Source organism: Blennius ocellaris (genome assembly GCF_963422515.1).
Source record: "Blennius ocellaris genome assembly, chromosome: 4".
Classification (NCBI taxonomy): Eukaryota; Metazoa; Chordata; class Actinopteri; order Blenniiformes; family Blenniidae; genus Blennius; species Blennius ocellaris.
Window position 1 is genome coordinate 1,441,514 of NC_137653.1, and position 12,500 is coordinate 1,454,013.

The 12,500-nt window shown below is 45.7% G+C and overlaps 1 protein-coding gene across 1 annotated transcript in view; it reads right to left on the reverse strand.

Annotated features, from left to right (window-relative positions):
• trim62.1 (tripartite motif containing 62, tandem duplicate 1) overlaps window positions 1–12,500 on the reverse strand; it is a 46,915-nt gene that overhangs the window by 12,746 nt on the left and 21,669 nt on the right. The window contains exon 3 of the mRNA XM_080494507.1: window positions 3,743–3,838. Within this exon, the coding sequence (XP_080350633.1) occupies window positions 3,743–3,838 (96 nt within the window). The remainder of the gene's footprint in view (window positions 1–3,742; window positions 3,839–12,500) is intronic.

Sequence of the window (12,500 nt, forward strand, 5' to 3'; positions counted from 1 at the left end):
CTACCTTCCACCGGAGCATGCGATTATCCAGAGAAACCCCCGGTGGGCATGTGAAGAGAGAACCAGGTCTATATATTTTAGACGGCCTCCCTCCCTCCCTCCCTCCCTCCCTCCCGGGAGAATAACACTCGGGATTGGGGAGGACGGCAGCCACATTTAGTTAAAAAAAATGAGAAGTGGTGAGCGGAGCTGCTGCAGCGGCTCCTCAGTCTTTATGAACATTAAGGAGGAACTGTGCCGAAGTCGTAAATCAAACTTTGACGGCACCGATCATTTTTAAATTGTTTATTTCCGTATTATTTAAGATAAGATAAGATAAGATAAGCCTTTGTTGATCTCACAAAGGAGAAATGTACTTGTTACCTTCTGCTCTTAAGGACTCATGAGCAGGAAAGACAAGAAATGTGCAAACAGTTAGAGTTCTTGATAGTCATTGTATATCAGATATTATCTATCTACCTATACCTCTGTTCTTATCAAAGGGCCAAAAGTATTTACAGTAAAAAGTAATAAAATAAAATAGGACTAAAATAAAAAAAATAAGATAAAAATCACAAACTATAAGTATAATAAGTTCTAAGGGGAGCAAAGTATACAGTAAGATGAAATACAAGGAAATTAAACTATGATGGGGGGGCAAAGTGTAGAATAAAAGTACAATAAACATACTATAGTAAAAAATAATACCAGTGTTGGCAGTGCAGGTTCAGTCCTAACAAGTGGTCAATTAGTGTCGTAGATAAAGTGTTGTAGATAAAGTGTCGTAGATAAAGTAACGTAGCTACCGGGGTTATTGCACATAGTTTCTTGCAGGTTATTGCATGTTACTTTACAGTCTTGTTGTCCAGTCTGACAGCAGTGGGGATGAAGGACTTGCGGTCACAATAAATCGTTGCAATTCTTTCGGGTCTCCAGGTTGTGTTGAATAAAAATGCACGAGTATTAATGATAATTTTCCAGGTCATCTTGTTGACCCACATTGATGAGATCAGATGATAATCAGGAAGTAGCCCTCAAAAGAACAAAAATCCATAAGCGTATATCTGACAAAGCGAGGATTTGAAAGGTTTTTGATTCTCAGCGTCGTGTTTGACGAGACGACACCTGAACCCACTGATTATTTAACCTCATCAAGCCTCTAAGATATTAAACTGCTCAATTAAATTGTCCTCAAGTTCCCCCGGCAGATTGGAGCCGCATCTTTGCATAAGGAAAATCATTTTATTCCTCATGAGAGCCGAGGCGTTGGCGACTTTTTCCTCGGACTTCTGTGGGTTAGACGGTTTTCTCTCCACTACACGGTAATAATGGCTTCATTATTTACATGCTAGTTTCTATTCCTTGGCAGGAGATCCTGGAAATGAGATGATGAAAGTCAGATCGATCTCCTGGTTTTTAAAAATTGGCACAAATTGGCGAACGAGCTACGGGTTGGATTTGTCAAACTCTTGTTCAGCCTGTGAAGGGCAAGATTCTCCACTCAGATTCGTCCGTCCCGCCACGTCTTCACCTTTTACCCACCGATGCACCGAACGCAGATCTGAATGTCTTTTGGACGAAACATCAATCGGAGCGTTGGTCCAGGAGTGGACGTCTTCCAGGCAGAGCTCTCTGTGTAAATGGAGGCAAATCTAATGAGATGAGCTCATTGCCCGAGAGACGAGACGAGATGGATGGGGGGGTGGGTGGGGGGGGGGGGGGGGGTGGAGATGTGGAAATGGACTCCGACGGGAAGGCCTGTGTTCCTGAGTCGTTAACCGACTGACGTATTGACGCTCGCCGATTAAAACAAGGTGTCGGGATTAAAGACGCGGCTCAATAAGACGATTCACGTGTCGGAATCTAACCGTCGACTGAGAGCAGTGGGGGGGGGGGGGGGGGGGGGGGGGTCATCGAAGACCGCAAACATCGACGGCGCCGTTCTTCATATTCTGCTCACCAGATATAATCAGCCTGTTCTGACCGGCGGATCCCAGCAGGGGGGCTCATATCCTATAATGAGCTTTTTCTAATCGATTAGAAACATACGGTTACTTTGGTGGGTTTTTTTTATTTGAAACTTTGGATTGACTAATTAATTATCGAAAACATTAATTAAGGAGCGTCGCACATTTCTGGAGCCGAGGTAACGTGCACTGGGTTCTACCGAGGCAGTGGAAAGTGATTTATAAGTGAAATCCATTCAGTGTTTTACCATCCGAGATCCTAAAACTCATTTATATTAGGCGGTAAGAGATTATTTCTAAAAGGTGGCAATGTTTGCATTAGTTCTGACTTGTCATGTGTAAATTATTCTTTATCTTTAAAGATTGACATACTTGTGAAACAAAACAAAAAAAAAATACAACAAACATAAGAATCAACTTTGTTTTATAAAAAGGTCCAGAGAACCTTTGGGACATGGAGAAAGAAAACAGTTTTCAGGCTTTGACTTTTGAACGAGCGGCCAAATAAGCTGCAGCAATGTCATTTAATATTTATCAGGTGAAGCTGAACGAAGCAGAAAGGCCTGCACTTTGGCAACGTCCTCGTCTTTAACCACTCGGGTCAGAATGTGCGATACTTTTCTGACTCGACTGCAGAACTTAAAAAAAAAAAAAAACTTGTCCCTTGGACAGCGGCGACAAGACGTCGTCCTTCTCAATGCCGGATGATATAAAGTCATGAATTAACAACTTAGCCTCCTTAACATCACACAAATCTTGCCTCAGTCTTTAAAAGAAAGCAATCTTTAGTGATTTTTATATAAACATCCACAGGAAGTTGCACGAAAGGCTTTTTTAGCTGGAGACGGAACTGAAAGTGACGACGCCATCAGACCCAATTATAAAATTTTAAACCTATCTACACTGTGTGTATATCAATCCTGGCAATTTACTCTTTTTTAGAGGATTTTTAATTTTTACTGGATTGTTTTCTTTCTACATATTAAATTTGTTGTGCTCTTTCTTGCTCTTGTTTAGATTTTTACACATGTTTACCTATTTTAATTCCTTAACTTTATAAGTTCTGCACCTTTTTACCTTGAGCCTTACCGCAAGTTTGTGTTTCCCCACCTGGGGAGGAATAAAGCTCTACTCTTACTCTCTAAAACACCTGTCCGCCCACACCTTTTTTTGTTTCCCTTCTGTTGTAAAAAAAAAAGTGAAAACACGAACAAAAAAAACAAAAAAAAAAAAAAAATTATATATATAAAAATCACATTTATGTGATGCACCTGAATGCATCACGAGCTCCTGTTAGTTAAAACCGGACCAACATGGCGGCTCGGACAAACGGTTCAGAGAAACGAGTTTCTGAAAAGTTAAAACGCCACTTCACAGACGTGTGACTGCTGTGAGGGGGGCGTGGCCTGTCGTGGAGGGGGCGTGGCCTGTGAGTTCGGCAGTTTTTTATCGGAGTGTCAACAGTCAACAGTACAGAAAAAGCCTATTTTTTGGGGCAGCTGGCTGAACGTTCTTCTTGTTCTTAAGGCTCCAAAACGCAGAGTCTGCAGGAACCTTTAACTTGCAGCATAAACGTGGCAAACGCTGCAGTGAAACCGGCGAGTGAGACGATAAACTGAAGGCGGCTTATAAAACCAGCGAGGAACCAGGAAATGCGTCTGGTTTCAATTTCACATTTTCTCCACACTGAAGGGAAGGTGAGCAGCGTTCGTCTGTCATTTCAACATAAACCTGTGGAAACACGAGGCAACCTGTCGACTTGCATCCGTCTCTTGGCGGGACGGAGGCGACGGTACCTTGGTCTCGGTGAGTTGTCTCTGCAGGAGCTGCAGGGCCTCGGTGTGGCCCCTCTCACTGTCCTGCAGGCTGGCCAGCTGCTCCTTCATCTCCCTCTGCAACACAACACAACCAGACGCCCGTGAGGAAACGTGTTTGGAGGATTGAGTTTCCATTTTAAAAAAGCTCCCGCGTCGCTCCAGCTTGCAAACATTCAATCATGACCATTAGAAATAACACAGTTGTTCTACTGCCCAACTCCATAAGTTCATTGTTTATTATGGGAGTATTTTTTTTTTGTTTGACGGCCCCTTTTGGATTGAAGATTCAACAAACCAGCCAGGCTGAGAAACGACACGAAAGCAATAAGTTGGAATCACTGGAGATCTGTGGCTCAGTAGGAAAAAAAACCCCCAAATAAAACAACAAAAATAAAAAAACCCTGGGTCTTATCTCCAGTCAGGCACATGGTGGCAGGGCCGGGACCACTCAGCCACCTCCGTCTCCCTGAGGCGGGACGGAGGCAGTCGGGATCTGGGGTGGGGGGGGTGTTGGGTGGGGGGGTGCAGAGTTTTAAGCAAGTCCCAAGACGCAGTGACACTTTTCAGATTCAGCTTCCAGGACAGAAACATGGCAGCCGGGGCGCCGCCTCCCTCCAGTCACTCCCTTAAGTGGGGAGACGGACTCGGGTGTAGAAATCGTCATGAATAAACAAAAAAAACCAGAAACATTCCAGTCATTTTATTACCGAGACACATTTCAGGCCAAACGCAGAACGAGCGACACGCGAGTGAAGAAAACTCCTGGCAAGAGGGTGGAGTTGCTGTAGCCTTAGTTAGCATGCCAGGCTACAAGTTGGTACTGTTATGTTTTTGTAAAGAAACCACACACACACACACACACACACACACACACGCATAGAGAACAATCCGATCTAAACGTCAACGACGGGAGGACAAAGACATTCTGATGGAAGTGGAGAGACGACCAAGCTGGATTGTCATTACAGTGACTGTCAAAATAAAACGACGGAGTGGCAGCCGTGACACTGCAGAGTCGTTCTCGTCCATCTACTCATGCATGCGCAGGACGCGTCGCTGCAGCCGGATTTCAGAGGGACGTTTTTCAAAAGTTGCGTTTTCCGAAAAGTTGCGTTTTCCGAAAAGTTGCGTTTTCCGAAAAGTTGCGTTTTCCGAAAAGTTGCGTTTTCCGAAAAGTTGCGTTTTCCGAAAAGTTGCATTTTTCGAAAAGTTGCGTTTTCAGCTCCCAGAGCGCCGTCGTCTTCAGTTTTCACTTGCTAAATTGTCGCGTAAAACGAGGCTCAAGCATTTTGCCATTTGGGTAAATATCTGATGACAGTGGCCTCGGCGTCACAAGAACAAACGTCAAGAGAAGAAAAACCTGCAGTTTGGAAAAGCAAAGACAAACAAAGGCAATATTAAAAAAAGAAAAGAAAACCCTGAGCACTCAGAGAAAAGAGTGTTTGAATTAATTCAGGAAGAAAATGCATTAAAGGAAACGGCCCGACGCGAGGCTCGTTCATTTCAAGCTCATTGTAAAGTCACTGAACTGCCGGGTTTATTTACTCAAGTCACCTGCATGTCCCATTTTCTTTCTGTGCTCCAACAACCGTCTCCTCCTTTGAGCAACAACTGCAGCAAGGAAAAAAACAAACAAACCAGCTGTCGGTTTGGTGGAGCAAATGAATGAAGTGTACGGAGCGACAGAGACAGTCAGGAAAGGCTTTGTGTGACAGAAAGACACCCTAATTAGTTCTACTCTGGAGTTCAAAATGAAGAAAAGGTTAATTTAGCAATGGGATTGTTAAAATTAAAATTAAAAAAAGAAGAAAAAAAAAGACCTCATTTGTGAAGCAGGGGACAAAAAAAAAAAAAAAAAAATCCTTGACCTTGATAATTAAGCTGCGAGATGAAAATGAGCAGAAGTGGGTTGTTTGGAAATGAAGCATGTTTGTCGACCGGGACAGGAAGAGAAAACAATGTTTGGTGCAGAGGGGGAGCGTGACTCTACATGCTAATGATGCGACGAGGCGGGCTCGGCCGGCTCGCCGCCTCATCGCCGCGATTCCGTCTGCAGCGGGGTCAAAGGTCACTCACACACTACAGCAGTGTTTCTCAACCTCTGGTGTTTCCTCCAGATCGTCAGGTGAGCCGTGGGAAATGATCACATTTCACATTTTTTTCCAAAAAACATTTGCTCTCACAGCGACAGTGTGTTGCAGAGTAATCATGCATAAATACTCTTCACCACTAGAGGGCAGCACAGAACTTTGCCAGTGAAATGGAAAGTGACAGACGTCAGTGTGGTTCATCTCCACCTCCTGCTACCATCTTGTATCAAAGTACTGTGTCAGTGACAGTGATGGAGAAGTTTTTGAAAAGGAAGAATGTGATCCTCCTCCTCCTCCTCCTCCTCCTCCTCCTCCTCCTCCTCCTCCTCCTCCTCCGGAGGTTGACGTAACTCGACAAACGACTGGAAACGATCGTTTTCGCGTGCCGAAGCCTTGTTCACGCGTTTCAAGTGAAAAACGCATCCTTAGCGCTGAACTAAACTACGAGCGTTTTTCAAGCCACAACGTAATGAAAGTTTCCCCGTTTGCGCTCTGGGCTTGGTTGGACAGCCGACTCTCACGGCCAATCAGGAGGGAGGATTTTGTCCGGCAGCCAATCAGGAGACGGTGTTATGTCTGTAAGTGAGGCAGGGTCAACGTTCTCCCCGCTTGGAGTCGACATTAATTCACAAAAACAGATTTGGTTTGTCTTTTTAGCCACGTTAATAAATCAACTCGAGAAAAGCTCCTCTCTTCCGATTGGCCGCGGGACAAAATCCTCTCTCCTGATTGGCTGTGAAGTCTGTCAGTCTCGGGATAAGCTCCGCCTTTTTCTCCGTGGAGTGAACGCAGGTGTGTTTCACCACATAGCCCATCTGAGCCGCCATGTTTGACTTGTAGTTGAAGAAAACAATGTAGAAGAACTTCACATCGACGAGGAGCAGAAAAATGCTTTTTACCAGATTTACTGCAACAATTAGAGGAAAAATATCAGCACAGCAGTTTTTTTTTCCTTCCAATCTGCAGATCGAAGCAGCAGCGTTTTGTCGACTTTCTTGTTTTCCATCATAACTCCTTGATTTATCCGCTGCTTCTTCTGCTCCATTTCCACTCAGTACGAAATAATTAGGGCTGCCAATCAAACGGAGTATTGTTATTAGCCGGTGGAACGACATTTGTGAATTGATTGCACTTTTCTTTCAGACTCCCGTCATTGTGAATTTGCAGAAGACGAACGGACCGAGCGACAATTCAGGTAGTCCTTCATCACACGTATACATCGTGCGGATTAATTCCTCCTCCGCGCTACAAACTGGAAGAGTCCATTCGTTTGCCGCCACTAACGAGGACGCTTCGCCAAAACACACGTCCGGGGAAAAAGAAAACCTTTGCGTCGGCCGAATTCTAAACAGACGAGAGCAGCCAGCCCCCCCGGTGAAACCGTCTTCTCATATTTCCCGGGGGCCCAAACCTGCCCGACGTAATGCGAAATGACATAATCTGCTTTAATCTTCCTGGAAGCCGGAGCCGGATGGAGATTTTCCCCTGATGACATTTGTGGCAGGAAAAAAAAAGCCACACGAGAAAGTGGCGTTACGTGTACAGTGGCGAGCAAACCATCAGTACATGACAGAACATAACTCAGATATACAGGTGTGTGTGTGTGTGTGTGTGTGTGTGTCGGCGTCTCTCCTGTCCATCGAATCTGGCCAATACAAGTCTGACATGACATTTCCCCGGGACGCCAGGTTGCAGGAAATAAGGGTCACGGCTGAGGGGATTATAAATCTGAAAAACTAATTTCATCCTGCTGTCAATCCCTCCTCCTCCTCCTCCTCCTCCTCCTTCTTCCTCTTCCTCCGCCGTCATGTTAGCCGCTCTCGGGCGGCTATAAACAAGTATATAAATTATTAAAAACAACAGACTCCTGCCACATAATTCTTCACAACTGCGCGCAAGGCTTTGAAATTCCTGAAAACTTTCCTCGCAGCTGCGAGTTTGATTATCCTCCGCAGCTCGCGCAGGATTTTAAAGGGTGTTATTGCCGGCGTCGACGACGGGGCGAAACACAAAACAGCGTGCGGCATGAATAATGAAGAGCTCGCAGGGTGGAAAACTTCCTCTCGCGCACAGACAAGAGTCGCTCGCAGTGATTTCACTCCGACACGGAGGGAAAAAAATATATAATGAAGATTGTAATTCCTCTTCCTGCGACTGGAAGCCGATGTGTCACTTTGGATTCTAATTAAAATGGGATCTTTCTCCCGTGTTTATCGTTGGGCGTCGGGTGGGGGGGAATGGTTTCAGCAGAGGCCACGATAACTCACCGTGCCGCTAAGTGACTTTCACAAGGACGGTTTGGCAGAAACCTGGATGGAGCCGAATGGCGTGACTCTGCCAGGTAGCAGAGGACTGGGTCAACAGGACGCCAGCCAGGAAAACAGCTTTATGTGCTTCTTTCTCGCGCGGCAGGATTTTTATAGACGCAAGAGTGACTCGGAACATCAATCCCGATTTGTGTACGGTCAAATTAATGCAATTTGTGTGTTTTTAAAGGCCTAGTGAAATGTAAAACACTACTTTGCAAAAAACTGACAGTTGGGGTTCTACTTGTAAGGTTCCTCCGACTCTGCCCCACCACTGCTGTCGCATAACAAAGTTATTTGAATTTTGAATCTCCAGCCGACGAAGTCGGGGGAATCCTTCTTCGTGGGCGTGACGTCACGAGTTGTGCAGATCTCCATCTGTTGTGTTTATATCGACTTGTTTCCTCTTAAATATCCAAGTTTTTACAGTGTTTTGAAGTTATAGTCGCCGTTTTATGAGCCTTGATGAAAGATTGAGCCTGGAAGAGACCGAGAGAGGAGAAAAGGAGCACGGGCGGCGGGAGCCGCTAGCTCGCGCATCTAGTGGCTAGCAGGAGCCGCTAGCTCGGGCGGCTAGTAGACGATCAAGTAATACCTGGACTCATCTTCGGTGATTCCACAGTCAGAAAAGCTCTTGGACGTGTTGGATCCAGGAAGCCGGTCGTTCTGCCAAAAGTCAGGAGCCTCAAAGCCTCAAAGGTGAAAAGTGGCGGCTGCTGAGGCGAGGAGACGAGGACGAATGGAGGACGAAGCGTCTTCTGCTTCCTCAAACATGTTCCAGACGGGGTCACCGATGGCAGAACCACCTTCTGTGTCTTCTTCATCAATCACTGGGTTTGAAATGACCATGATGATGAAATCTGGTTCAATTCAGCCTCTTCGTGGTCAAAACTCTGATCCTCCATAATGTAAACACAACTTGGGCGTGTGCACAACTCGTGATGTCACTCTATTATTGTCAGAAGCTCCGCCCAGCAGAGGAAATAGCGCCGTTTATCCGGTATTTTCTGGCAGATTGCCGTGTTTTAACATTTTACCTTCAGCCAGTTAGCATGAAAAATGTCCCAAGAAGAGACACCAGAGTGTTTTGGAGGTCGAATTTTCATTTCACTAGGGCTTTAATTAGTTCTGTGCGCAACATGAGGATCTGTAAATGTCTGCGTCTTCACGATTCAGTTGTTTTTCAATCGGCTTCGACCTGACGGTCCCGTCCCGTCCTGTGAAACATCATTTTTCAAGTGAGTATTGAGTTACTCTTGCTTATTAAGATTGAGCGAGTAAAAGTGGTCGTGCTCTCAGTGGAACATTTACTTTTTATTTCAAAGTCAGTAGTGTTTACCTGATGTTAAGTGAATTCATATCGACATTCAAGATCGATATTTGGATTACATTTGTGACTGCAAATTAAAAAAAAAAAAAGTTAAAATAGATACTTGACCACATTAAATATACTTTTTCAGGTCTAGTTTTTGAACGTGTGTGAATGTGATGAACTACGTAAAGCTCTCTGGGGCTGCTCACGCAGCTGCAAGGCACGATATAGGCGAAGTCCTTTTACCATTTATTAGTAAATAACATGTAAGCAGTACTGCGAGTGGTCGTTAGTATAGAGGGAACACGGCCCGTCAGTCCAAATAGAGGGAAAAGCAAACTCGTCTCAACACTGCCCCCACAGCTTCCTGCTGGTACTGCAACGTCTGGTCTGAATAAACGATAAACGGAACACAGACGTAAAGTTAAGTACGACCGACCTTCCATGTCGGACAAAGAGCATAAAAGATGCAGTTTGAGGAAGTAACAGTTATTATCAAACGAGTAAAACTCAGTAAATTCAGCTCTTTGCTGGATGACGGGAGTTCACAGGTAATCATGCGAGGTCCACTCTCTCTCTGCTTCACTCAGAAAAATACATTTATTTCAAGTGTTTTAGCAGGTAAACAACGGGTGAAATAGCTGCAATCACAACTAGAGGAGACGCATTTCAACCGACAAATCACACCGAGGTCACAAAACAAAACAAAAACAAAGCCGGTCCTGTCATTGTCGGGTGGCTCTGGCAGCGACGGGTGACCCGCCTTTAAATCAGTCTCTTCCCGGCGTTCACAGAGAACACCAGCAGCCTGGAGCCTCGGCCATTAAATGACAGAAACCAAACAACCCACAAAAAAAAACAACCCAACTCACAACCAGAGTCCTCTGGTCCAACAGGATGAGAATTTAAAAAAATAAAATAAATTCTCTTTTTCATGAGAAACATGAAAACTCAGAAAAATGACTGAAGCTTCCTGTAGCATCTCGTAGCTCTGTAGCGTCTCGTAGCTCCCTGTAGCTCTGTCGCATCTCGTAGCTCCCTGTAGCTCTGTAGCGTTTCGTAGCATCTTGTAGCTTCCTGTAGCATCTTGTAGCTTCCTGTAGCTCTGTCGCGTCTCGTAACTCTAGCTTCCACAGAGAAACCCTGAATGAGCTTCATCACCAATAGTACAAAAGGGCCGATATGCTTGTGATTAATTATAAAAATCTCTCGCCAGCTTCTTGCAGCTGTACGACAGAAGCCCCTCCTCCGACAACGCAAACTTAAAGGAAAAAAAAAAAAGCTAAACAACAGAAAACTGCCGTCTCAGGCTGCAGACCCTGGTGAGTTTAGTCCAAGACACCAAACTGAGCTCAAGCTGTGCCTCACATTCCTGAGCCTCGTTTTCCTCTGGCATCAGCAGAGCCTGCAGCCTCTCCGGAGGGACCAGAGCGCCGCTGCAGCGCGAGCTCAGTCAGCAGAGCAGGCCGGGGCCAGCTGAGCCGGGCCGAGCCGAGCCGGGCCGGGCTCGGTTCACTCACAACATCTGGTCCCGGCGAGACGGACGCCACCGAAGCCACTCAAAAACAAAGTTGCAACCGTCCAGAATTTTACCACGTGATAATTATGGCCTCCGATTGAAAAAGAAAAGAAATTAAATTAAATATTGCATCTAATATTCTTGATTTTTTTATGACCTAAAACCGGGGTCGGCAACCCGCGGCTCTTTGAGCCTCTGTCCCGCTGCAGTTCATCCCCGAGCGGGACGTCAGGAGGCAAGGCCACCCAGAGCGCAGTCCCGCTACAAAGAGTGGTCAAATGTAGGCGTGTTGTCAACGAAATCGGATCATGGAAGACTGATGATGCACTTGAGGAGTAAATTCTATTTTTATTGAGTCGAGCACAAAAAAACTAAGTCAATTAATAAAAACTACAATTTCAGACTTTAACATATGAAAACCATTAAAATGTTAAATGAAACAATCAACTTTTTTCTGACTCTTCATGCCGTTTGGAACATGTTCAGATCATTTTTGAGGAAGAAGAAGAAGAAGAAGAACTCTGCTGGTGAGAAGGCGTTTACTGTGAGGGATAAAGGATAATTTATTCTTGTTCCATTTGTAAAAATGCGCTTGTGATAAGTTAAAATGGTTAAATAACAATGTTTTTTAAGGACTGCAGCCCAACACAAAATCCACAGGCTGCTAACGAAAACACAAGTCTTTAATAGAGTTGGAGGTTCCGGCAGAGGAGCGGCGACGTTGCGCAGAGAACAGCGACCCGAGAGGACCTCCTCCTCTCCGCTCCCATCACAGATGACCGCCCTCAGGTTTCTAACTTCTGTTTCATCGGCAACATTCAGCGAAACGCGTGGAGGACGAGAGCGCCGACGCTGGCGGCCTCCGAATGTAGGACACGTCATGTAAATGATGAATGCTCCGAGGCTGCTGCTCCACTTCCTGCAGCGAGGAAGGGCGCGGGGTATGCTAATGCACCATCCCAAACATGAAGTGCTCGGGATGAGAGAGAGAGAGGGGGAAGAGAGAGAGAGCAAGGGAGAGAGAAAGAGGGAGCAAGGGAGAGAGTGAGAGAGAGAGAGTGAGAGACAGAGAGAGAGTGAGGGAAGAGAGAGCAAGGGAGAGAGAAAGAGAGAGAGAGTGAGAGAGGGGAGAGAGAAAGAGAGAGAGAGTGAGAGAGGGGAGAGAGAGAGACAGAGAGCGAGGGAAGAGAGAGCAAGGGAGAGCGAGTGAGAGAGAGAGAGGGAGAGAGAGCGAGGGAGAGAGAGGGGGAAGAGAGAGAGCGAGGGAGCGAGAGAGCAAGGGAGCGAGAGAGTGAGGGAGAGAGGGAGAGCGAGACAGACCAAGAGAGGTGGAGAGAGCGAGAGAGGGCGAGAGCAAGAGAGACGGTGAGAGAGAGACGTGAGAGAGAGACAGTGAGAGAGAGACAGAGAGAGAGACAGAGAGAGAGACAGTGAGAGAGAGAGAGTGAGAGATTAGTATTAGTTGTAGTAGCAGTGACAGTATACGTAGTACTAATATTAGTCATATTAA